Source organism: Agrilus planipennis, unplaced genomic scaffold (assembly GCF_000699045.2).
Source record: "Agrilus planipennis isolate EAB-ADULT unplaced genomic scaffold, Apla_2.0 scaffold15, whole genome shotgun sequence".
Classification (NCBI taxonomy): domain Eukaryota; kingdom Metazoa; phylum Arthropoda; class Insecta; order Coleoptera; family Buprestidae; genus Agrilus; species Agrilus planipennis.
The window spans coordinates 2,436,798-2,464,742 of NW_020438871.1; the positions used below are offsets into that span (position 1 = coordinate 2,436,798).

Here is a 27,945-nt window from a genome sequence, read left to right on the forward strand (position 1 = left end):
AAGTTTTTTATATGCATATTTCTAAAAACTAGAAAAAGGCGAAACAGGTTTACGGCAAGTGTGAAAGTTTTTAAATGTAAGTATTTTTTAAATACTAACGATAATATCAAATGAATGGTGCATGTTCTCAACTTTATTAGGCAAATGTTTAATTAATTTAATAACGAATTTTTGTGCAAACTTTACCTTTCATTCATTCAAAGCTCTATAATAAACACAATACAAAAAGCTGCGCTGTACTCACCAAGTTTACGGTGTTTTAATCTCTGGAAGTTTTTTATATGCATATTTCTAAAAACTAGAAAAAGGCGAAACAGGTTTACGGCAAGTGTGAAAGTTTTTAAATGTAAGTATTTTTTAAATACCACCGATAATAATATTAAATGAATGGTGCATGTTCTCAACTTTATTAGGTAAATGTTTAATTAATTTAATAACGAATTTTTGTGTAAACTTTACCTTTTATTTATTAAAAATTCTATAATAAACACATTACAAAAAGCTGCGCTGTACTCACCAAGTTTACCGTGTTTTAATCTCTGTAAGTTTTTTATATGCATATTTCATTTTTTATCGTGATATCATTACGAAGTGGGGCGAGGAACCAACTTTCTCTTTTTAGTAAGCTCGTAACTGTTCTGTCGTGAATGAATTTTTATCGGTTGTTGTTTATGTGTATTCCATACGTAATAGTGTGTTATTTAATTCAAGAAAATTGTGGTTATTTGTGTTGAAGTTCATGGTGGCTATTTCTTCCCAACCACATTCTTACGTTACATGTAAGTACATGATAAATATCCCATTTAGAACCTACTGAATATTAAGATCACAAGGATTTTGATAACAAAACTGTGTATTCACAGTTAAATTGTGTTTTATAGAGATGTTGTCTGTCTTTCATATTAAGCAAATTCTTTTGTTTATTTTGGATTACTTTCAAATAACCTTTGTATATGTTGTAATTGTAAAAACAAATTCCAGACAAGCGCAACTTTGATTGAACAGCTGAGAGTTGCGTATTTTATCAAATATTCTGTTTAAAACTTTATTAGAGTCGGTAATGGAGATAATTAAATATACCGTTAGATTACATTTTCAGCAATATTTTCGTATACATGAATAAAAAGAACATTTTTCTTCAATCCACTTATTTAATTTAACATTATTCCATAAACCTATAAGTATTTTTACTTATGATAAATATGTTTGTTTGGTATGCCATAGCCATAAGTTGTCAGAATTACTTTAAGGCAAGGAAATATCTTTATTATAATAGTGCATTTCAAATATAACTCATGATAAGAATGTCGAATTTCTCAACTACAGTATCTAATAGTTTTCAAGAAAAGGGCTGTGGCAGGGTTTATCAAATAAAAGAACTAAATATCTCAAACCCCAATGCCAAAACATTACACTAAGCGATCGAAGTAGCAAAGTCACCTTCTTCAGGCACTGAAAAGAAATAACCTATAAGCTTTTTTGTATAATCCATAAATTTGCAGAAAAGAGTAAACAAACGTAAAGTTGTGGGTATTTATGTAGATAGGGTAGTGAGGTGTTGTAAATTTATCTTTACTTTTACTTCCGGTAACGTTGAAGAATTAAGAGTAGGGTTGAATATGCGATCAAATATATTTCTGTGTTTTTTAAAATATCGCTGTGGAATCCCGTGGGAGAGCAAACTTATACGCCATTAAGAATATTGAACGTACGTCTTTCACATAAGCTGTACAATAAATGATATCTACGAACGTTTTTGTTTACTAGTTTGTAAAATTCTTTTCCAACAAGTTAGTTCTTTTGCTGTATGAAAATCCCAAAAGAGGAATGCCAATTAACTTTATATTACGCTTTTCTATGACGTATGACACCGGGCAAGATTTTATATTTTACATATGAAATTGTGTCATTTTTGGTATATTATTAAGTATTGGTTATTATGCTATATTTTTATACCGTTGATTGGGGATTTTTAGTTTTAGCAAGAAAATGTATAATTAGGAGCAGATAACTATCGATAATTGCTCATAATTATCGACATATTGATAACAACATTAGCAACTGATAACTATCAATATAATTCATAACTATCGACATCTACATCGATAGTTGTGGATATATCAATTTATTATCGATAACAATAAGCAACTTATAATTATCGATATGTATGTAGGTCCATCATTTTTAATTTATAGTAGGTATTGCTTCTAAAAAAATCCGTATAAAGTGTGTAACTGTTTAGTTTTTTACTAATTTTTTGATAGAAAATGTGTAATTTCAAAAACATTTAAAAAAAATCCATAACTACAATCATATCAATATTAAGGTGTTTCAAAAAATTGACTAGGTAGTTTATTTTTTTCGAAGAACATTGGAAAAACAATAGAGTATCCCTAGACGTACTCCATGACGTGTTGCTTGCAGTTTCCCTCTTATATAGGTAGAGGGTTTTTAAAGTAGTATGTAACATGCCGTTAAATTTAGTAACGTCCCCAATAAAGTGTCTCCATCATAAAACTCAGGTCAACAAGTTTTATGATCGATTACGAAAATCTGCCAGTTTTATCAGAAAACATTTCCAAATGTCAGTGGGTAGAAAAGGGAAAACTAAAAACAACTAACAAATTAAAAACAAATAATGGGGAAAAAGGGAATAAAGTAATGTTCTACTTGAAGTCTACTAATTTTATGCCAAGGTTTAAGGAAGGAAGTGTGTGTTTTTAAGAGTATATGCGCGTGTGTATGTTAAGTGAAGACAGTAACACACCTCATTCACGAGATACCGTCTAATCAACAACCAGCACGAGATGGATTTCGACTTTATGCGTGCTTAACAATTGCAAATGCCCCGGAAAATAAAGGCACACGTAGCAGCTCTTTAAAAGGTGCTTGCACAACGCTTTTTACCATTACGTTACAAGAAAACACAAAGGAAATGAAAATTGTCGAGGGAATCTGCCAAGGTGTTTGCTATGAAAAGAAACTTTTTTGCGACGGACATGGAGGAAATTCTTTTTGAACTCTTGCCATCCAGCACACAGTTTCAGTCATTACATACATATACACATAAATACCTACCAACAATACGAACAAGTCGTGGGTGGTGTGTCTCCTGTAGCCCACTGGGTACTTGGCGAAACATGATAAATAATATACGTAATACGAGTTTCTCAAAGGAAAACTGCTAGGTAAATGATCTCTAGCAATTGTTTCGACTGTTATGTCATTACCAAGGGTATCATTCATGTTCTATTTGATAATGACAGAGAAGCCGAAACAATTGCTTCGGCACTTAGTGAAAAATTATGTGTGAACAAATATGATAATAATAGTAAAACACTTTGCAATTTTCATGAAGAGAAATTGTTTCGGTTATTATTATGCCACTACCTATTACCAACAGTATACTTCATCTACTTTTTGATAACGCATAATATTGCTGCTAGTGTTTGAAGATGTAACATGTTTTTGGAGTACATTTTCTTCAGTAATATCTTCGCTCATCGAAAGCGTTGCTAATATAAATATTATACCTAACTAACACAAGTAGAATTAAATAAAATTACATCAGAATTTCTAGTATTTGGAAAATATATGGATTAATTCGTTTTATTACTGTACTGTGTCAAGTTTCAAATTTTTGCAAGTAAGAACGAACATTATATGTAAAGTTGTTGAATAGATTCGACCTTTACTTGATGAAAATCTATATCAATGAATAAAATAAGCCACCAAGATTTTCACAAGTAACAACTGTTTCGCCAATCTTGGCTTCCTCAGACTTCGAGTACTTGCTACTAATATTACAAAGTATTGTAGGTGTTTATACACAGTGTTACTGGGAGTAGTTCAAAACAAATTTAGAACTAAGGAATTATTACGTTCGGTTTGGTCATTTAGTAATACACTTAATTTTTTATAATTATTAATTTCTAAATTTTCAAGAAAAATAAGTATTTTCGTTTATTTTCTAAATGTAAAATATCATAAAATAGATATCCTTCCTCCCTAACGTGATTGGCGTAAGTAGAATCTATTATTTTTTTGATGTAACTATTTTTATGCTCACTTAATCTTTTTTTAAAATTTCTACCTGTTTGTCCTATATTAAAAACTTTTTGGCACATGTTAACATATAAACACCTGACTTATTTTCAATATTTAATTTATCTTTATTATTTTCTATAAGTTTGCCTAAAGAAAAATTAGTTTTGTAAGCAATATTCAGTTGTTACTTGTGAAATAAAAGTTTGTGAAAATCTTGGTGTCTTATGTTATTAATTCATATGTAAAGTTGGTTTAAATGCAAATTATACTTAACAATATAATATTCAAACTCCCATTTGTGTGTGCTTACACTAGAGAAAAAAGAAAAACCAGAATACTTCACTAGACAGAGATGGAGCCGGGTGTTTTAAATCAACGAGAACACTTTCATTCTCTTTGCGGTTCGCAATTGACATTGTGGTCGCAACCCCATTCCGGAAATACTCACCAAGAGTTTTTTGCAAAATGTAAAAATACAAAGTCGTCTAGAAAGCGATGTAATACCTTTAAAAATGGTAAAAGTGTCACGAAGTTTGTGGCGGTGGCTTTGCAATTTGCAAACACAGACCCAAATGAGGGTAGCTATAAAAGAGTCGGGTCTAGAGAAATTAACCGAAAACAGACCATACAATAAACAATTTACTGAATCATAATGAATGCAACAAATATTTATCTGTATAATAAAATATATTGTAGGTTGATGTTTTTGCTTGATTTGAAAATCAAGCTTTTTAAAACTCGCCTATTTCAGTTGACTTGGTTTTCCATTTTCGCAAATTTACTTGACTTGATATCGAGCAATTTCAAGTTACTGGATATCGACCCGAATCGATATGTATTACGCGCGAATTTTATATGCAATTATAAAATCTTGGACATTGCCAATCTTTGAAGCGATACAGAAAACATTTGCTAGAGAAATGCAATTAAAAAATTGCTTTCACCATACGTGATTCTTTCAGAATTCAATTTCAATGTAAAGGAGTTTTATGAAATTATCGAACTCTTCATTGATGATATAGGTTCATTACCTACCTGGCAAAATCAGTGCACTATATATACATAGGTAATTAACTACAACCAAGGGCATTTCTACAATTAGCCGAATAATCTATAATCGAAGTTCATTGCTCGTATGTTTACCGTTTAACTTCAGTAAATAGAGCTATTTCGGTTCATTAGCTAAAGGAAGACAAAGAAACAACAATTAGAAATCAAAGATAACTACACAGATACAAGCATTACTGAATTATATTTCAAGGAATATGGACCTTTGGGAATTAAAATCTTTAAAATTACTTTTAATTAAAAAACAATTTATTGTTAAATGTCGCATCCTAGGAAGGATCCTCGTGAACTTACCTTTCAGTTGGGCACCGTGGGTAGGTTGATCGCTCTGCAAGAGCCACAAAACCTTGTTTGTAGATATTTAAGACAATAAGGTTATAATAAGAAAAGGCAGGACGAACGAAGTGAGTGTTACCGTGTTCATGTCCTTTGATGGGTAGTTTTGATCTACAAAAACATTTGTAGTATTTCCGGAAGGATTTTGACATCATAAGGTGATGGGATATGACGATTTTTGTGAAAATAATTTTAATTAGGATTTCGTTATTATAAAGAACAGTTTGAATTGGATTAGGGGAACAGAGTCAGAATAGGGACCGGTCTAGGGTTTCGCGTCAAAACCGGATTTAGTTTAAAAGCACAAGGATGCAGTTCACAGAGTCGACGCTGCGGGCATTAATAAAGATACCTTGTTGGTATTTAATAAAATTGATGACACGAACTGCGGAATCTTTGAACCTCGGTATGGCTGTTGTTATTATCTTTAGGGACGTATTTTTAGCCGATTTACCTCTGGTGGATTGAACGGGTCTTTACGCGCGGTTTCAACACTATGAATTCGTGCTTACAAAAAAAGGAGAAAAAACTTAATTAAACTTTGCTCTCCCAAAGCTTGATATCCCGAGGGTAGCAAGTTCTCCCTCTATTTGAACCCTTTAATTACACTTCTTGCTTAGATAAACTACTATCGCTTAGGACGGAATTTAATTTTAAGATTCCTCAAGTTCTGACATAGTTCTCAAAATATATTTGCACTTCATCTTCAGGACGTTGCCAAATATATTTAATAATTTTAACTGTTACACTTCTCATTAACGGCAAGCTTTTCTAGTTATTGCGTATCAGTTTAGCTACTTATTTGATTAGGGTACAGCTTTTTATTTCTCGTAAAAAAAAAACACAAAAAAGAGAAGAAAGCATGTTCGCTAACAGTTGTTGTGTAAATGAATAAATAAGAAGTCCACACCCTATCTTGACACATCACGCTATACTTGCTGGAAATAAGCGAATTAACTGTAGGTGTATGTTGAACATTGTACACCAAACATAAATTGTACCGAATAAAGGAAACAAAACAAGAAAAAGTGAAGTAAGTGGATTGTTATCTATATAATTTAACTTAAATGTATTTGTAATTGTTCTTTAACTAATTAAAACTTTAAAAGTTGTCAAGAGGATACATGAAATGCTTAATTAATTTTTTAATTCAAATGATAGTATGAACAGGCGTGAAAAAGCTAAAATGTTCACAAACAGGCAAACAGAGAGTTTTGTTTTGCAATTACCTAGTAAACATTTTTGTTATATTAATTCACAAAAACCTGATTCAAATTTTGCAAATTATTTACTAAGTGGGAATTCTGCATTTATATTATATTTATATACCTTGTGTTTTGTTCTACTAATTTATTACTGAATTGTTAGAAAATGATACTCTTTCAAAGCGACAGAAGATAATAAAAACATTGTTAAATATTACTTTATAAATAAAACACAATTATTGTAAACGTTTCATACGAGGGTGGATTGATAAGTTTCCGGCCTGACCAAGAAAAACAAGGTTTTTAAAAATTTTTTTTTTTATTTCTCAACATAATCTCCTCCAAGGCTGATACATTTCTCATAGCGGTGTTCCAGTCTATTAATGCCATCTCTATAGACTGATTCGTCAAGCTCCTCAAAATAACCATTTACAGCTTCGATTACTTCTTCATTGTCCGCAAATCTCTTACCGCCAAGCCATTTTTTGAGATTAGGGAACAGAAAATAGTCACTCGGGGATAGGTCTGGAGAGTAAGGAGGGTGCGGCATCAATTCAAACTTTAGATCGTTGATTTTAGCCGTCGCAACGATTGACGTGTGCGCTGGTGCGTTATCGTGATGAAACAAGATTTTTTTCTTCGCCAGATGAGGTCGTTTAATTTTCACCTCGTGGCTCAAACGTTGCAATAAGTCTGCGTAGTATTGACCAGTGATAGTATTACCCTTTGCAAGGTAATCAATGTATATAATACCTCTTGCATCCCAAAAAACAGTAGCCATAACCTTGTTCGCCGAAAAAATTGTTTTTGCCTTCTTTGGAGTTGGTTCCCCTGGTCCAATCCACTGTTTAGACTGTTCTTTGGTTTCAGGAGTGTAGTGGTGGACCCACGTTTCGTCAACGGTTACGAATCGACGCAAAAATTCGCTTGGATTACGCTTATACAATGACAAATTTGCGGTAGAAATGTTTTTTCGAATCAATTTTTGGTCGACTGTTAGCAAACGCGGCACCCATCTTGCACAGAGCTTTTCCATATGCAAATGTTGGTGCAAAATATGTTGCACACGTTCATATGACATCTTACAGGTCTCAGCTATCTCACGCACTTTCAATCTGCGGTCTCCCAGCACTATTTGATGAATTTTTTCGATCATATCTGGAGTTGTGACCTCAACGGGGCGTCCTGAGCGAGGCCCATCAGAGGTGCTCACACGACCCTTTTTAAACTCGGAAACCCACTGCTTAACGGTTGAATATGACGGGGAGGATGTCCCCAGTGTTGAGTCCATCTCTTTTTTAATTTCCTTCGGCGTTAACCCCTTCAAATAAAAGTATTTGATGACAGCACGATTTTCCTGCTTTTCCATTTTTACGAAAACCACAGAGGCGTCTTGTTCAGCGTGCTGTCAAACCTACACTAGCAAGGAGATCGGGCTGAAACTATAGCTACAAGCTATCCAAGGATGGTACTATAGAATGTCACCTCAAGGTAGGCCTAGTGGCGTCATCTCTTGGTTAGGCCGGAAACTTATCAATCCACCCTCGTATAAGTATATTAAAAATTCCAATTGTTCGCTGTTATCCACCAAAACAATTTTTATAATTTTTAATACACTTATTTGTGAAAAGTTCAAAATTATGCTTTGTTTGTAAAGTTATATAATTTTAACTGTTACACTTCTTATTTTCCAATTTTTCTATCCCTCGGAAACAATATTCATTTTCTGGATAAAAGATACCCTATATCCTCTTCTGTACCCCTGACAGTATGTGTACAAATTTTTGAGATAGGTTTTACTCGCGTCTTCACTCGCGTTGATGTCCTAAATACGTGTTAGAGATCACCGACGACCACCTAAAACCAATTTTTCTGGATAATCAAAAAATACTGATTAATGTATGAGTTTAAATACTGATCGTTTTTGTTCAAATGCTGGTCATTTATATTTAAATACTAAATATTAAAGGATACTGACTGTGTATATTTACATACTGACCATTCAAAATACTTAAATTCGGATCAAAATGGACTTATTTATTCTTTTTGCTATCTAAAATGATGATTCGGGAGCTTTTTTGCGATAAATTGCTCGTAAATACGATATCTTAAAAGTGGTCCTTGGCAATGTATCAGCTTCTGAGCTCGGGAACTATGTAAAGATCTATATAAATATGTATGTGTACGTATAGTTGGTTTCGGGCTCCGTATATAAAAGCAATACAAGCTATTATTGAAGGTTATGGATTCCTTTTCTTCTGTGCGAGGGTTGATAGGTTGTAAAACTGAAACCTGTTGCTAGTTGTTCCGGTCTTTGCTCTACGTGAAAATACTTCGGTTCTATTGAAAGTACTGGTGGATCAATAATGCTTACTAAGTAGAATTAATTATGCTTTCAATTTACCGAAAGCTCTCTTTCCTTAAACGAAAAAATTAAATTGGAAAGTATATTCACTTCCGTGATAATATCGGCATCGAGGACGAAATTTTTCTTTATTTGACGTTTTATATACATAGTTAGAGTAGAATAAAATATACAATGTGAAATCCATTTGTCTCTGGCTAATAATTGTCTCCCATAAAAGTAACAATAACAATCGGAAAACAGTGTAAATTTCGCCTTATGTAGGGTAACGTCAGGCAGGTATACATATATTTTGCGAGTTGTTTTCCAGCTTCCTAATTTGGGAGGGGTGAAATACTCAAAAAATTTAATAGTTTCAAGGTGATTCAATAGTTACTGGTTTTATAGTAACTGATTATTTGATTTTGATTTTTTATTAATTTTAGCGAATTATGCAGTAACGTGTATTAGACAACTAAAACGTTTGTGATTGTGAAATATGTATATAAGTAATTACGATAAAACAATTGCAATGAAGTGCAATTTGTAAGAAGTTGAAGATCGAATCACTATTACTGTATTTCGACCGTTTTTCACGCGTGGTTGTTGAAAAACACTCGGTACAAAACGACGCGTTGTAATTAATTTGAAATGGTAAAGGAATAGTAGCAATCTCTGTTGGTTATTTAGAGACTAAATGACCCGGTGATAAACTATGTGGAGAGGGAGTTGAAGGGGTTTATTATAAGCATGTTTCATGCTTTGAACTTTCGTTATGTGCATCCAAAATTCACTTTAGTGCACACATATTTTCTGCCGTATAAATGCTAAAATGTCGCACATTTAGACAGCTTTATGTGAAGATGAAAAGCGAAATAATCAAAGCGGCACTAGCCTGCTTTTTTTAATTTGCACGCGAAGAAATGACGATCTTATTAAATTAAAAGCGGAAAATATAAAAAAAAGGAAAAAATCACCGTGGGTAGTAAGTGGCTTTGATATCTAACGAGTAGAGCAAACACAGCGAGGGAAACATATCAAAAGCTGAATTACCTTTTAACAAGTTGTTTCTTGTTTGTTTTGTACTCAGAAAATGACTGAATAGAAAAAAAGCATAAGCCTAGTTATTCTGAGAAGGAATAGAAAGGCGACCATTAAATGAGAACTTATAATTATAATAAACTCACGCGATTCTGCTTCAGCGTTTTCAGAAAATTACTTTATAAAATTGGTATCTTCGACGAGTAAGATAAAAGACATCGAATTTAAACAAAAAAGCGAGACAAATTAGAAAAACTCTTGTTTTACAGGATCTAGGAATGAATCCTCTGGAAAAAATGTATACGCAAAAATGCCCCCTCGGAGGAAAATTCCCGGAAAATTATTTTAAACAAAGACTTTCCATACATCAAAGACTATCACACAATTAGTCATGGCGAGTCTTATTGTGAAATCAACACCAAAAATTAACAATTTTATTTACATGAATGAAAATATATATACATACTACAGCAAATAAGTAATATTTCTTTATTTTTAGGCAAATATATTTCAAAATTTATCGACTCGTTTATATCGTTTGGAACTAATAACTCGTTAGGCAAGGCGAAAAATAATAAAACCTTTACTAAAAAGTATAAAAATCAGGTGATTGTGGGACATGCAATAAACCTAATATTAAAGACCAGATTTAGAAGTTAAAAACGTTAAAAAATGATTGTTCTTTAGTCAAATTAATTTTCTGGGAGATTTCAAAATTTATCGACTCGTTTATATCGTTTGGAACTAATAACTCGTTAGGCAAGGCGAAAAATAATAAAACCTTTACTAAAAAGTATAAAAATCAGGTGACTGTGGGACATGCAATAAACCTAATATTAAAGACCAGATTTAGAAGTTAAAAACGTTAAAAAATGATTGTTCTTTAGTCAAATTAATTTTCTGGGAGATTTCAAAATTTATCGACTCGTTTATATCGTTTGGAACTAATAACTCGTTAGGCAAGGCGAAAAATAATAAAACCTTTACTAAAAAGTATAAAAATCAGGTGACTGTGGGACATGCAATAAACCTAATATTAAAGACCAGATTTAGAAGTTAAAAACGTTAAAAAATGATTGTTCTTTAGTCAAATTAATTTTCTGGGAGATTTCAAAATTTATCGACTCGTTTATATCGTTTGGAACTAATAACTCGTTAGGCAAGGCGAAAAATAATAAAACCTTTACTAAAAAGTATAAAAATCAGGTGACTGTGGGACATGCAATAAACCTAATATTAAAGACCAGATTTAGAAGTTAAAAACGTTAAAAAATGATTGTTCTTTAGTCAAATTAATTTTCTGGGAGATTTCAAAATTTATCGACTCGTTTATATCGTTTGGAACTAATAACTCGTTAGGCAAGGCGAAAAATAATAAAACCTTTACTAAAAAGTATAAAAATCAGGTGACTGTGGGACATGCAATAAACCTAATATTAAAGACCAGATTTAGAAGTTAAAAACGTTAAAAAATGATTGTTCTTTAGTCAAATTAATTTTCTGGGAGATTTCAAAATTTATCGACTCGTTTATATCGTTTGGAACTAATAACTCGTTAGGCAAGGCGAAAAATAATAAAACCTTTACTAAAAAGTATAAAAATCAGGTGACTGTGGGACATGCAATAAACCTAATATTAAAGACCAGATTTAGAAGTTAAAAACGTTAAAAAATGATTGTTCTTTAGTCAAATTAATTTTCTGGGAGATTTCAAAATTTATCGACTCGTTTATATCGTTTGGAACTAATAACTCGTTAGGCAAGGCGAAAAATAATAAAACCTTTACTAAAAAGTATAAAAATCAGGTGACTGTGGGACATGCAATAAACCTAATATTAAAGACCAGATTTAGAAGTTAAAAACGTTAAAAAATGATTGTTCTTTAGTCAAATTAATTTTCTGGGAGATTTCAAAATTTATCGACTCGTTTATATCGTTTGGAACTAATAACTCGTTAGGCAAGGCGAAAAATAATAAAACCTTTACTAAAAAGTATAAAAATCAGGTGACTGTGGGACATGCAATAAACCTAATATTAAAGACCAGATTTAGAAGTTAAAAACGTTAAAAAATGATTGTTCTTTAGTCAAATTAATTTTCTGGGAGATTTCAAAATTTATCGACTCGTTTATATCGTTTGGAACTAATAACTCGTTAGGCAAGGCGAAAAATAATAAAACCTTTACTAAAAAGTATAAAAATCAGGTGACTGTGGGACATGCAATAAACCTAATATTAAAGACCAGATTTAGAAGTTAAAAACGTTAAAAAATGATTGTTCTTTAGTCAAATTAATTTTCTGGGAGATTTCAAAATTTATCGACTCGTTTATATCGTTTGGAACTAATAACTCGTTAGGCAAGGCGAAAAATAATAAAACCTTTACTAAAAAGTATAAAAATCAGGTGACTGTGGGACATGCAATAAACCTAATATTAAAGACCAGATTTAGAAGTTAAAAACGTTAAAAAATGATTGTTCTTTAGTCAAATTAATTTTCTGGGAGATTTCAAAATTTATCGACTCGTTTATATCGTTTGGAACTAATAACTCGTTAGGCAAGGCGAAAAATAATAAAACCTTTACTAAAAAGTATAAAAATCAGGTGACTGTGGGACATGCAATAAACCTAATATTAAAGACCAGATTTAGAAGTTAAAAACGTTAAAAAATGATTGTTCTTTAGTCAAATTAATTTTCTGGGAGATTTCAAAATTTATCGACTCGTTTATATCGTTTGGAACTAATAACTCGTTAGGCAAGGCGAAAAATAATAAAACCTTTACTAAAAAGTATAAAAATCAGGTGACTGTGGGACATGCAATAAACCTAATATTAAAGACCAGATTTAGAAGTTAAAAACGTTAAAAAATGATTGTTCTTTAGTCAAATTAATTTTCTGGGAGATTTCAAAATTTATCGACTCGTTTATATCGTTTGGAACTAATAACTCGTTAGGCAAGGCGAAAAATAATAAAACCTTTACTAAAAAGTATAAAAATCAGGTGACTGTGGGACATGCAATAAACCTAATATTAAAGACCAGATTTAGAAGTTAAAAACGTTAAAAAATGATTGTTCTTTAGTCAAATTAATTTTCTGGGAGATTTCAAAATTTATCGACTCGTTTATATCGTTTGGAACTAATAACTCGTTAGGCAAGGCGAAAAATAATAAAACCTTTACTAAAAAGTATAAAAATCAGGTGACTGTGGGACATGCAATAAACCTAATATTAAAGACCAGATTTAGAAGTTAAAAACGTTAAAAAATGATTGTTCTTTAGTCAAATTAATTTTCTGGGAGATTTCAAAATTTATCGACTCGTTTATATCGTTTGGAACTAATAACTCGTTAGGCAAGGCGAAAAATAATAAAACCTTTACTAAAAAGTATAAAAATCAGGTGACTGTGGGACATGCAATAAACCTAATATTAAAGACCAGATTTAGAAGTTAAAAACGTTAAAAAATGATTGTTCTTTAGTCAAATTAATTTTCTGGGAGATTTCAAAATTTATCGACTCGTTTATATCGTTTGGAACTAATAACTCGTTAGGCAAGGCGAAAAATAATAAAACCTTTACTAAAAAGTATAAAAATCAGGTGACTGTGGGACATGCAATAAACCTAATATTAAAGACCAGATTTAGAAGTTAAAAACGTTAAAAAATGATTGTTCTTTAGTCAAATTAATTTTCTGGGAGATTTCAAAATTTATCGACTCGTTTATATCGTTTGGAACTAATAACTCGTTAGGCAAGGCGAAAAATAATAAAACCTTTACTAAAAAGTATAAAAATCAGGTGACTGTGGGACATGCAATAAACCTAATATTAAAGACCAGATTTAGAAGTTAAAAACGTTAAAAAATGATTGTTCTTTAGTCAAATTAATTTTCTGGGAGATTTCAAAATTTATCGACTCGTTTATATCGTTTGGAACTAATAACTCGTTAGGCAAGGCGAAAAATAATAAAACCTTTACTAAAAAGTATAAAAATCAGGTGACTGTGGGACATGCAATAAACCTAATATTAAAGACCAGATTTAGAAGTTAAAAACGTTAAAAAATGATTGTTCTTTAGTCAAATTAATTTTCTGGGAGATTTCAAAATTTATCGACTCGTTTATATCGTTTGGAACTAATAACTCGTTAGGCAAGGCGAAAAATAATAAAACCTTTACTAAAAAGTATAAAAATCAGGTGACTGTGGGACATGCAATAAACCTAATATTAAAGACCAGATTTAGAAGTTAAAAACGTTAAAAAATGATTGTTCTTTAGTCAAATTAATTTTCTGGGAGATTTCAAAATTTATCGACTCGTTTATATCGTTTGGAACTAATAACTCGTTAGGCAAGGCGAAAAATAATAAAACCTTTACTAAAAAGTATAAAAATCAGGTGACTGTGGGACATGCAATAAACCTAATATTAAAGACCAGATTTAGAAGTTAAAAACGTTAAAAAATGATTGTTCTTTAGTCAAATTAATTTTCTGGGAGATTTCAAAATTTATCGACTCGTTTATATCGTTTGGAACTAATAACTCGTTAGGCAAGGCGAAAAATAATAAAACCTTTACTAAAAAGTATAAAAATCAGGTGACTGTGGGACATGCAATAAACCTAATATTAAAGACCAGATTTAGAAGTTAAAAACGTTAAAAAATGATTGTTCTTTAGTCAAATTAATTTTCTGGGAGATTTCAAAATTTATCGACTCGTTTATATCGTTTGGAACTAATAACTCGTTAGGCAAGGCGAAAAATAATAAAACCTTTACTAAAAAGTATAAAAATCAGGTGACTGTGGGACATGCAATAAACCTAATATTAAAGACCAGATTTAGAAGTTAAAAACGTTAAAAAATGATTGTTCTTTAGTCAAATTAATTTTCTGGGAGATTTCAAAATTTATCGACTCGTTTATATCGTTTGGAACTAATAACTCGTTAGGCAAGGCGAAAAATAATAAAACCTTTACTAAAAAGTATAAAAATCAGGTGACTGTGGGACATGCAATAAACCTAATATTAAAGACCAGATTTAGAAGTTAAAAACGTTAAAAAATGATTGTTCTTTAGTCAAATTAATTTTCTGGGAGATTTCAAAATTTATCGACTCGTTTATATCGTTTGGAACTAATAACTCGTTAGGCAAGGCGAAAAATAATAAAACCTTTACTAAAAAGTATAAAAATCAGGTGACTGTGGGACATGCAATAAACCTAATATTAAAGACCAGATTTAGAAGTTAAAAACGTTAAAAAATGATTGTTCTTTAGTCAAATTAATTTTCTGGGAGATTTCAAAATTTATCGACTCGTTTATATCGTTTGGAACTAATAACTCGTTAGGCAAGGCGAAAAATAATAAAACCTTTACTAAAAAGTATAAAAATCAGGTGACTGTGGGACATGCAATAAACCTAATATTAAAGACCAGATTTAGAAGTTAAAAACGTTAAAAAATGATTGTTCTTTAGTCAAATTAATTTTCTGGGAGATTTCAAAATTTATCGACTCGTTTATATCGTTTGGAACTAATAACTCGTTAGGCAAGGCGAAAAATAATAAAACCTTTACTAAAAAGTATAAAAATCAGGTGACTGTGGGACATGCAATAAACCTAATATTAAAGACCAGATTTAGAAGTTAAAAACGTTAAAAAATGATTGTTCTTTAGTCAAATTAATTTTCTGGGAGATTTCAAAATTTATCGACTCGTTTATATCGTTTGGAACTAATAACTCGTTAGGCAAGGCGAAAAATAATAAAACCTTTACTAAAAAGTATAAAAATCAGGTGACTGTGGGACATGCAATAAACCTAATATTAAAGACCAGATTTAGAAGTTAAAAACGTTAAAAAATGATTGTTCTTTAGTCAAATTAATTTTCTGGGAGATTTCAAAATTTATCGACTCGTTTATATCGTTTGGAACTAATAACTCGTTAGGCAAGGCGAAAAATAATAAAACCTTTACTAAAAAGTATAAAAATCAGGTGACTGTGGGACATGCAATAAACCTAATATTAAAGACCAGATTTAGAAGTTAAAAACGTTAAAAAATGATTGTTCTTTAGTCAAATTAATTTTCTGGGAGATTTCAAAATTTATCGACTCGTTTATATCGTTTGGAACTAATAACTCGTTAGGCAAGGCGAAAAATAATAAAACCTTTACTAAAAAGTATAAAAATCAGGTGACTGTGGGACATGCAATAAACCTAATATTAAAGACCAGATTTAGAAGTTAAAAACGTTAAAAAATGATTGTTCTTTAGTCAAATTAATTTTCTGGGAGATTTCAAAATTTATCGACTCGTTTATATCGTTTGGAACTAATAACTCGTTAGGCAAGGCGAAAAATAATAAAACCTTTACTAAAAAGTATAAAAATCAGGTGACTGTGGGACATGCAATAAACCTAATATTAAAGACCAGATTTAGAAGTTAAAAACGTTAAAAAATGATTGTTCTTTAGTCAAATTAATTTTCTGGGAGATTTCAAAATTTATCGACTCGTTTATATCGTTTGGAACTAATAACTCGTTAGGCAAGGCGAAAAATAATAAAACCTTTACTAAAAAGTATAAAAATCAGGTGACTGTGGGACATGCAATAAACCTAATATTAAAGACCAGATTTAGAAGTTAAAAACGTTAAAAAATGATTGTTCTTTAGTCAAATTAATTTTCTGGGAGATTTCAAAATTTATCGACTCGTTTATATCGTTTGGAACTAATAACTCGTTAGGCAAGGCGAAAAATAATAAAACCTTTACTAAAAAGTATAAAAATCAGGTGACTGTGGGACATGCAATAAACCNTATTATTAATTATAATAATCAACTTTTATCGTCTTAAGGCCAGTTTCGTCATGTACATGAAGAAATATAATTCAGTTACTTAACATAAATCAATTATGTATCTATATAAAACGGCTTCAAATAATATTTCTTTACGGATACAGTACGATTACGGCACGGATGCGTGTAAACAGATCTTTAGACAGTGCGTGCATGCGGTGTTCAGGGACTTGGAAGTTTTCGAAGGTAGTTTAAACAATCAGATTTGTATTTTGTTGTAAGGGTCGAGTTAATGTGCAGCTTGTGTGCGAGCTTGGAATCGTTCTTTCTTCGACGTCGCGTCGTCATAGCCGTTGTGTCGTTGAAAGTCGTGCCGGCAAATTGAACGAGTACGTATTTGATTCAATTATCCGTTGCCTTATTCAGAGCACCTGATGCGGTGTCGGTTTCAAACTAGAGTGAAAAGCACATTTAAAGAATTTCAACAAAGCGCCACCGTCACAATACGACCCTGATGATTGATCAAAAACTGTACGGACCATCGTCACCTCTTCCTCATTAACATTCCTATTGGTTTGGGGTAGTTTTTAGGTTTTGGTTCAGTTTTCTTCTTTTCAGAACGTTCTCAATTACAGATGGGCCGGGTACCCAGCTTGGAACCGGCAGCTGGCGGATTCGGCACTTATTTTTAGGGTCCGGTCGGATAACGGAAAATGACGCCTGGTAACTTTACCAGAGAAAAAAGAAAAAACAGAAATAATAATTTGAAAATTAAAAAAAAAAGTTACCCAATAGAAGTATATAACTTCTAACGCGTGTAGGTATAAGTATACACACCATGCTTTTTAATTTGGTTTGTGTTGGTAATTCAAATTTATTTCCCGTGAGTTATAAGGGTTAAAACGTTTACCGAAGTTGTAAACTTGGCTGTTTTGCAAAGCGTATTGCAGGCACCTTAAATTGCATTTGAATCCGTCAAAAGGATTTTGACGGTGCGGTGGTATAGCCAGTACATTTTGCTTACGAACATAAATATGTATAAATGCTTTTTGTAACACGATGAGATCAAAAGGAATGCAGAAGTAATTGTTGGGTTAATTACTGGAAAGATTAAACTTGTGTATAAAAGGCAACTGTAAACGAGGTCTTGATTTAAATGCATAAATGCTTGTCTCAAGAATTCACACTTAACTTAGTAAACGCCGAAAACGGAAGCGGTCGAAAAAAAATTTAACACTTCAATTTTTGGGAACAAAGGGGAAGTGAAAAGAAGAAAGGTTTAAGGGGAAGTACATATATAAGAAGAGAAATCCGCTAAAGCGTGTTTGTACTATACCATGTAGACGATTACGTTTGAAGTACGTGGTAGTTCTTTCTGAATGTGCTATTGAGCTAGTGTAGGTGCGTTTGTAACGAAAATTTGTACAGCAGTCTCCTCTGATAATGCAACTTTCTGTAACTATGTGACTATTACAAAAAAAGGATGGAACTGTGTTTTAGGTCTGGTCGAAATCCTGGATCCTGTCGTTTAAAAATTTTAAATTAAATTAAAACTAAATAACTAACCTTGCCTTTCAAATTTTAAGTAGTTTTGGATTAACATATCGTATGTTTGTGAAAAGTTTTTCAAAACCCAATTTTGTAAAAAATAAATACTGTGCATCTCTAACTGATTTATGAGTAGCATATATTTGATTTGTTCTTATTTACTGTCATACTCAACATAAGAAAACTATTGAAACAAAAACAATGCCAGAAATCACATTGATTGTACCAATTAGAGACTTGGATATAGACTTGTGTTACACAGAATTTTGTTTGTCTATTTGGCAGTAAATGTTAATTTTTTTGTTGCAGAAAACAAGACTTTAAAAAGATTAGGTAACAAAAAAAGAAACTGTCAATACGTCAATAAATTACCGCCAGTGATTTTTAAATGGTAAATTTCGTTCAATTGTTAAAAAGTTTGAACATGCATGGTAGAGGGTAAAGAAGATGGTCTTCATTAAAATATAAATAGGAAAATGGTATCGTTCATCCAAATTTGGACACGTTTAAAAAGTGGTTTAAAAAGTACTATAAAATATCGTCGACATGCCGACTGAAAAATAGGATCTCGATAGCATGAATTGCATGACGCCAGTTGAGTTTTCACTCGACGCGTTTCTACATTTAAACTCTTATCACACCTTACTTTAATCTCGGTTTTTAAATAAAGAAAGCCAATTCAGACCGAGGGTTGATACGGCATGTTCAACGTTGGTTGCTGGTGGTTGTTTTGATGCCATTTTACTCGACATAGGCCGTATTATTCGCCCTGTTCACACTTGACGGCACCGATTTACAATTATTTCTCACTGGTATACAGTGGTGTGGTTGAATGTGTTGAGTTTAAAAAGACGTAAAAATTCTCGGGTTGTGTGAATGTGCAGGTAGGTAGGTAGGTACGTGTGTTTAGATGCAGTGCGTTTTTTCAAAAAATGTTTACGAAAACGAAATGAGCTGACTACGAATTAGTCACGCTCCGCGCACCCTTTTCTATGGAAAAACTACTTTGGGAAATTGTCGAAGTAACCTTGCAGTTTAGGTGTGAAATAATGTGTCGCGCGAGTATGGATCGTTGCGCGTTTTTTCTAATGGCCTTTTGAAAGTACGGCGTCACGAAATAATGACACAATTGACATTTCATTTAATTCTCTGCACTTTGACGAAACAATTAAATTAAATTAAACGTTATGTTTATTAAAATGCTTAAAAAACCTGAAACTTATAATTGCCTGTCGGATAACACAGCACGTTCTTGTTTCGTTAACAATTTCCATGCAAACGCCAAACACAACCTATTTTACACTACTTTAATCATCCACAGTTCATAAAAGCTTTTGCCAAAGAAAATGTACCTTTTAATCTCAGTCAACACAAAACGATTGTTTACGAAAATTGCCATTTAATGGTTTCACTGCCTTTGTGTGAACTTTACTTTTTCTTTAATGTTTTACTTACAATTAGATACTTCCCTCGATTATTTAATTTACATACAAATTTTAAATATTTATTAGGGTAATTCAAAATTTCTTTTTTTTTTATTGCAAATTGCATAAGATTGATATTTGGTGGCTTATTGGACATTTTAGATTTCCATAAGGAAAATAAATACAGGAATGAATAGTGATTAAAGAAAATTGTATCCTATTTTCAATGAATTCGGTCTCCCTTCCGTTATCTTAATAAACCAGCATTTAGCGAAACGTAAGTACATTGCAACGTTACAAGTCAATAATAGTTTATGAAAATCTTCCAAAGTTGTATTTTTTCCTAGTTATTTTACGATAAATGAATGCATCATTTTCGTTTGTAGTTACATATAGATATACAAGTATCTAGACAGTTGGCCGAGAATCGGAAAACATAAATTCGTTTTGTCATTCGAATAAGAAAAGTAAACTACTGCGATGAATTCTATTGTTTGTTTCGAAACAGCTTTATGACAACGGGGCCGTAACTACGTTGTTACCGAACAAGAACGTATAGGTAAGAAATAAAGAATAAGGGGTCAGACTAGATCAAACCTATGCATGTTTTGTTCGGTTATAACAACTATGTTCTGTGTAGTAACCAAGCAGTAGGTCGGTAGTATTTTAATTTCTTATTAGCTCTGTTTGCTTCCTACCTCGGTGGACAAAAGGTCTTTTCTCTGATGGCATTCTTAATGCGCATAGCTAATGTTACACGGGACCGTGACAGCGCTGTTGTTAGCAGGAAGGGGAGGGGTCAACCGCGTGCATGTAGGAAAACAATTAGCGTTGCATGCAGATTAGGAATTAAAATAATCACACATGCCACCTATCGCGACTGTTTACGATGCATTGCTTGCGGAGAGGGCCGCCGTTATCTTGTTACCGACGGAATTACCGCCAGACTCGACCCCTGATGAGACCGCCAGTGGCGTTACAAAACGCTCGAAATTATGATTTTCAATCCGAAAAAGTACCTACCACAAAACACACCGGATGAGAGTTTAAATTGTAGCGGCTCATCAAGAAACCTAAACCCAGTGCTGAGAGATGAGACCGCCAGTGGCGTTACANGCGGAGATTTTTTCCGTAAATTACTTTCAAAAATACTTTAGGATTTCCTATATGTATTTATATTGGCAAATGTTGTGGTAGTTATATCATATTTAAAGAGTTTTAAATTGAATGACTTTAAAATCTATTTGTGGTGTTACTGGTATTATAAAATTTTTAATAGAGGGAAAACTTAAATTTTGTTTGGTCATTCGTGATGATGGCTACAGACCGTTAATTATGGCTTGGTTTATATCTAAAAGAACAATATCAAGGAGACTGTTTGCCCACTTTGTATGTGATTGGAGCAAATTGGAGAAAATCCATTATTCTTAATCTAACAAAAGATATTGTTTCTAATTAAGAACGATATTTTGGGATTAAAAGTGGTTTAATTTTTAAACTTAGTAACAGTGTGTTTTGTAAAAAAACTTGACCCTTTGATTACATTGTTCAAAATACAATCCTTCAGGGGCTTTCAAAAAAATGTAACTGAACCAGTGAATGTGGGGGATAATACGTTGAAAACATGATAAAAAAGGAAGATCTCTGTTTGTGTTTTGTACTGTACCTCTCATATATTTGTAATGTAGACTGCAATTTATGTTATTGTGATGTGTCGACTAGAACGTACTGTGTTTAATTTCTTTCTGCTTAAATGCTTTGCACTGAAATTTGTTATTTTTGAAACGTGTTTGTTATAAGTAAATTAAAATCGCGACTTTTGTGGGATACGCAATTTGCTCCTGCTATTTCCATCAAACACTTCAGAGCAAATACTGCTTTTGAAGCTACTGGAACTGTTATGTATTTAACTGAAAATAACCGCTGTAAAAGTAATTTATTTTTTATTTACCAACGCACTGCTCATTTGCCCCTGTAACACCGATCGTAAACATGTAATAAATTGCCACTAAAGTTTACCACCACCAGTAGTTTTTTTGTCGCCTACAAATTTTTCCGGTTTTACACTTTGCAGTTCTGACATAAGCAAATCTAACTAACGATAAACATTATAACTACTTATTAAGGGGTTACTGCCTTACACTTATTGGTGGAAAGGCTTTGTGATAATAAATATATTTATATATATAGGGGTTACATACCTATACCTTGCTTATTTGAATATTCATTCCAGTATAAATTTGATAAACTACTACATAGGACGACAGCGTTATTGAATCTACTTGATGATAAAAACTTCTCAAAGCTTCCAGCTGTAGCTTCTATTGTTTTTTGAAATAAAAGTCTATTAAGAGGCATTTGAAATATTTTGATTTTTAACTGTGACTTTTAGAAGGTATAAGTAGTTTAGCTGTACAAAAAAAAAGCGATCTAAATAGTAGAATGGCAAAACAATTACAAATCATTTACCTATCTCAATTTAAATTTTAAATACACAGTACGGTTCTACGGTTTAGATGCAACGTTCCGGATAAATAAGTCCGGATGTCAGAAGCCAATTGTGCCTGAGACAGTCTGGATTTGAATCCGGTCTAAGCAGATTCACCTCTTAACAAAAGCAAACTGGTTTCGTTCGTCTATTTTTATCTACAATTAGATCGGTATTTTAGGAACTAACACGGAAATCGATGTATAGCACTCGGTTAAATTATCTGGCAAAAGTTGGGGTCTTGGTGAAGTCCATAAAAACAACCATGGCGTATATAAATTCTAACTGAAGACAGTTTTAAGTTCCTTTTTATGAACGTCAAAAAAAAAAATGAAACCGATGCTTTTTATGTACTTAATTCAAGTAAATTTGAATAGAATTTGACATTTATGCTTTACAACTTATGCTTATGCTTTTTGCTATCAAATCGAAATATTTTATTGAAAAAAAAAAACGCCACCACTTTTTCTCTTGTTCGTCGATATAACTTCGCGATTTCTTTTTCCACAAACTAGACCAGAAATTGCTTTTCGTAAGCTATCGAAATCGATATCTGTAAAGATGAAAATCGTGATGGGCGTGTAAGAAATATAAAGTGAGTGACAGATAGGGTGGTAATTGCACATGTTAAACTGCAAGTGAAAGAACTAGGTTGCTGTGCCTGCCTCCCCCAATCATTTGCTAAAAATGACGAGTAGAGTTCGATCCAATAATAATCTCTTCCACGAGGGTGCCAGATAGTACATGAGGGATATTACAGAATGAGATTTTTTGAAGCCCCTTGCATTGAAACTATAATTATATAAAATTCGACTCAAAACGGTTACACATTCATCTTTTAGACGGTTAGTATGGCATTTAATTTATAATAATTTTTATAGTGCTACAGGCGGTTTTACAGTATTATCCAGTTGCGTCGAATTATGTTGTGATTTACGAATCTTACGTCATATGGAAGGGGGTAGACAATCGACTCGGCATTTATCCATGCACCCTGAATAGAGTAACTGCTTTTGATTCCGTTAGATTCTTACTTAAAAATGGTCCTATGTCAACTCTTTGAAACTGTGGATTCTGGTAGCTTTTGACCTGTAGATCAAAGGTCTCAATGGACACTAAGTCGTTAAAATGAATCTTTTTGAGATATGACCCCATAAAGTTGCATTCTTCCGCAAGGACTTCTAAGGTACAATTATACCTACATATATATGTGTATTGCATATTATGGATGAGCCATGGTGTCAGACCAGAGAACTCTTCCCAACTTTCTCCAGAAATACTCTATGACATTGCAGAGTGCACCACCACCCCTGGTCCGAAAACATGACATATCCATGAAATGTAGCGCACGTAGACATCAACTTATGCATACACATTCAATAGATATATATGTAATTGTACCTTTGAAATCCTTATGGATTAATGCAATTATTAAGACTTTTTAACCAGGAAGTCGAGAACTATTAGAATCAAAATTTTCAAAAAGTTTAACGACGGGCCATTTCCCGTAAGGATCTAGCGGGGTCCTTTGTTAACTTCCCAGTTACGAAGATATTTTTGTAATGTATCCGAAAGATCAAAATTGTAGTTTTGAATTTATTTTGAAATTTGAAGGTTACAATTAATTGTAAGAGATTAGGCGCGTTCAAGATAGAAAATTATTAAAATCGATTCACAAACGGCGAAGAAACTGTGTAACATACACAAAAAAAAAAAATACAACCGAATTCAGAAGTTCAGTTTTTTTTTTAAGTCAGTTGAAAAGAGGCTGTCTGCTCAGCCAGTTTTGTTTGTGACAATATTGTACGATGATTGTCGAATGTAATACGTGAAAACATGAATAAAGTTGAGTACAAACGTACGTATACAGATATCCATATATAATATGAAGTCGGTTTTTGAAATATTCATCACATGTGTAGCAGCAGTAGTTTTTAATGAAATGACTGTAGGAACAGGGTTTTTTGCGATTGTTTTTCCGCATGTTTTTTTTTTTTTTACAAGAACGAACATGCATTGCATTCGCAATCAGTGGAAAAGGTAAATGCAGCCACTTACTTCCAAGTCAATGTCGTGAGTGAAACTTTCGAGAGACGGATCCTCCATCCATGCTATGCCCGAAATATCCGTCTGTACAGCAGTTGATACTAGACACGAGCATGGGGTTGTTTGGGTATCACATGATAGACTGCTGCTCGTGCTCGTACTAGAGTTATTCGTTTCCAACACCCTACGCTTTAGTTCCACAACTATGGGTTCTTCGGCTGTTAAAAATGCCCGGACTGCATCCTCGTGTGGAAATGTACTCACATCGGTTCCGTTCACCTGAAATAGCAGAGGCGGCTTTTAAAATAATTAATCCGAAAGAAAGTGAGAATTCGATTTTGATTATATAAGAACCGTCTGCACCGTAGCAGTGTTTTTTTCCCTAATATTCGGTAAAATATTAAAAACGGAATACAAATAAAACACATGGTCATACATGAGCTACTCTTTCGTTATTTCTAATTATCATACCGTACCCATGCTAGTCGGTATGCTACCACTTAACCAAATCAAAAGTTTGCTTATACGTACGTCCCCAATTAACACGTCAAAGGTAACAATAATTGCATTGTGATTAGCGATGTTTGAGTAATGTGCAAATAAATATCTGTTTTAGTAAATAATTGAACGGTCTAATTGCGGACTAAGTGTTTTCTCTTAGTTGAAAAGCCCTAATGAGAAGCCATTTCTATGCTCGCGAACGATTAATTTAAAAATTCGAAAAAGATTGTTAAAGGTGTATGTTTGAAGCGCGGAGCTGTACGGGTGCGAAACATGGACGGTGGGTGTGGCGGAAGATAAAAGATTAGAAGCGTTCGAAATGTGGTGTTACAGGCGAATGATGAGGATGGACCATGGATAAAGTAGGGTAGAAATGATGAGGTATCAGAAAAAATAGGAGAATAGAGGACTCTATGGAAGTCAATAAGAAATAGGCGAGATAGGTTGGTAGGATACCTTCTCAGGCATGAAGGTCTAGTCAGAGACACATTAGAGGTAGAAACAGGAGTTAGAAGGAGTAGAAGTAGACCTAGATTAAATTACTTGTCGCAAATGGTTAAGGATGTGGGATGTTCTAGTTTTAGGGGAATGCGAAGATTAGCTGAGGATAGGAAAGAGTGGAGGTGCGTGTCCAACCAGTTTTAGGACTGACGACCTTATGATACAAATGATGATGCAAAACAAATTTGGATTCTGGATTAAATGTGCTGAACAGACAAGTTACGAATATATTTTTCTTCTCAATAAATTTTTCAAAGAAAATGAGTTACAAATAACTTCAGGTGTGAGTAAGCAACTACTAACTACAAAAACTCCTTGAAAGAATGTTTTTCAAAGCAATTATAGGACAACCACTGAATACTGAATCCACTTGCAAATCAGGATAAACCATCAATGTTAATTGTATCAGAGTATGAGAACATGGACGTTATTGTCAGTTGATTCAAATTTGAATATGACTTTTAGATCGAATTTAAGGATGATATCCTGCAGTCGTTGAGAGGGTTATCACAAGGTTCCGGTTTCGGATAATTCGATAAATTTAAATTTAATAATTTTCTAATGTATGCGAGGGTTGACGTTCAATGAGTCGTTTTTCCTCATATTACCTGCCCAATTATAATAAATTAGATTTGAGGAAGACTCTTATAAAGTCCGTCCATATGCAAAAGCCGTGAGGGTACCGTGTCGGCTTTTTAATGAAGAATATCCCGGAAACATGAATTTCTCAAGTGCCGTATAATATACATTTAGCTGCTTTCTGTGCGGAGTGCCGTCAAGTTTGGTTTTAGAAATGAAATCGCCAAAGGTGTTTTAGCTTTTAATTAAAATATCTAGGTCTCATTTTGCGCCTTACATGTTTAATTGACAACTACTTGTATCTATCTGGTTAAAGGTATAATTACTTATGGAATAAGAAAGAACAGTAATAAGGATCCTCTTCACAACGTCTATACCTACACTACACGAATTTATCATTACGTGATGTTTTCTTGTAAAGTTGTTAAAGTTTAGAAGCTCAATAATTTCAATTTGACTTGAGATCGTCAGAAGGCGATTTTCCGTAAGGATCTAACGGCGTCCTTTTGTATCTTCCGCAGAGAGAGGATATTTCGACAATCTGTGACAAACGGGAAGTCGATGAACATAAAAAGTGTCGTCTAATTTAGATGACCATTATTACTTGTTCTACAGAAAAATGAATACATAAAAATTCAATTCAAATGAACGAAAAGTTCAATTAAAAAATAAGACTAAATGCGGGCTCCCGTTAGAACTCAATTTCCGAAGGATTCTTGTAGCTTTTCTAAAAGGAAATCGTTAGTTGATTTAGTCGTGCTTGTGTAGTTCCGCATGAATTAAGAACCATCTCAGATCACTTATAAATATGACGACGCGCATTGCCGTCCCCGTCTTCGGCGTCGTCAATCAGCGACTTGAATTTGTACCGTTCGTTAGCTTTTTTGTTTTTTCAAGAAGAAATTCTCAGACTTTGAGATTCGCGACGGAGAAGCGGAAACCGAAACACACTAACTAGGCCCCGTAGAGGAATTAACTGCATAAATATTTTTTTTATAGAATTAGTTTCTGTAGTTACAATAAAGCAGACAAGGGGATTATATTATTAAATGAATTAAGTAATATTATTAATTATAATAATCAACTTTTATCGTCTTAAGGCCAGTTTCGTCATGTACATGAAGAAATATAATTCAGTTACTTAACATAAATCAATTATGTATCTATATAAAACGGCTTCAAATAATATTTCTTTACGGATACAGTACGATTACGGCACGGATGCGTGTAAACAGATCTTTAGACAGTGCGTGCATGCGGTGTTCAGGGACTTGGAAGTTTTCGAAGGTAGTTTAAACAATCAGATTTGTATTTTGTTGTAAGGGTCGAGTTAATGTGCAGCTTGTGTGCGAGCTTGGAATCGTTCTTTCTTCGACGTCGCGTCGTCATAGCCGTTGTGTCGTTGAAAGTCGTGCCGGCAAATTGAACGAGTACGTATTTGATTCAATTATCCGTTGCCTTATTCAGAGCACCTGATGCGGTGTCGGTTTCAAACTAGAGTGAAAAGCACATTTAAAGAATTTCAACAAAGCGCCACCGTCACAATACGACCCTGATGATTGATCAAAAACTGTACGGACCATCGTCACCTCTTCCTCATTAACATTCCTATTGGTTTGGGGTAGTTTTTAGGTTTTGGTTCAGTTTTCTTCTTTTCAGAACGTTCTCAATTACAGATGGGCCGGGTACCCAGCTTGGAACCGGCAGCTGGCGGATTCGGCACTTATTTTTAGGGTCCGGTCGGATAACGGAAAATGACGCCTGGTAACTTTACCAGAGAAAAAAGAAAAAACAGAAATAATAATTTGAAAATTAAAAAAAAAAGTTACCCAATAGAAGTATATAACTTCTAACGCGTGTAGGTATAAGTATACACACCATGCTTTTTAATTTGGTTTGTGTTGGTAATTCAAATTTATTTCCCGTGAGTTATAAGGGTTAAAACGTTTACCGAAGTTGTAAACTTGGCTGTTTTGCAAAGCGTATTGCAGGCACCTTAAATTGCA

The 27,945-nt window shown here is 32.9% G+C and overlaps 1 protein-coding gene and 1 long non-coding RNA gene across 3 annotated transcripts in view; one reads left to right on the plus strand and one right to left on the minus strand.

The window, feature by feature from the left end:
- The window catches only part of LOC108737610 (E3 ubiquitin-protein ligase PDZRN3), a 48,217-nt gene that overhangs the window by 12,096 nt on the left and 8,176 nt on the right, over positions 1–27,945 (minus strand). For both annotated transcript variants that reach the window (XM_018470551.1, XM_018470552.2), the window contains one exon: positions 24,371–24,637. In XM_018470551.1, coding sequence (XP_018326053.1) covers positions 24,371–24,637 — 267 coding nt within the window. The remainder of the gene's footprint in view (positions 1–24,370; positions 24,638–27,945) is intronic.
- LOC112905409 overlaps positions 586–27,945 on the plus strand; it is a 69,336-nt gene continuing 41,976 nt past the window's right edge. The window contains exon 1 of the long non-coding RNA XR_003231758.1: positions 586–779. This is a non-coding gene — a long non-coding RNA (uncharacterized LOC112905409). The remainder of the gene's footprint in view (positions 780–27,945) is intronic.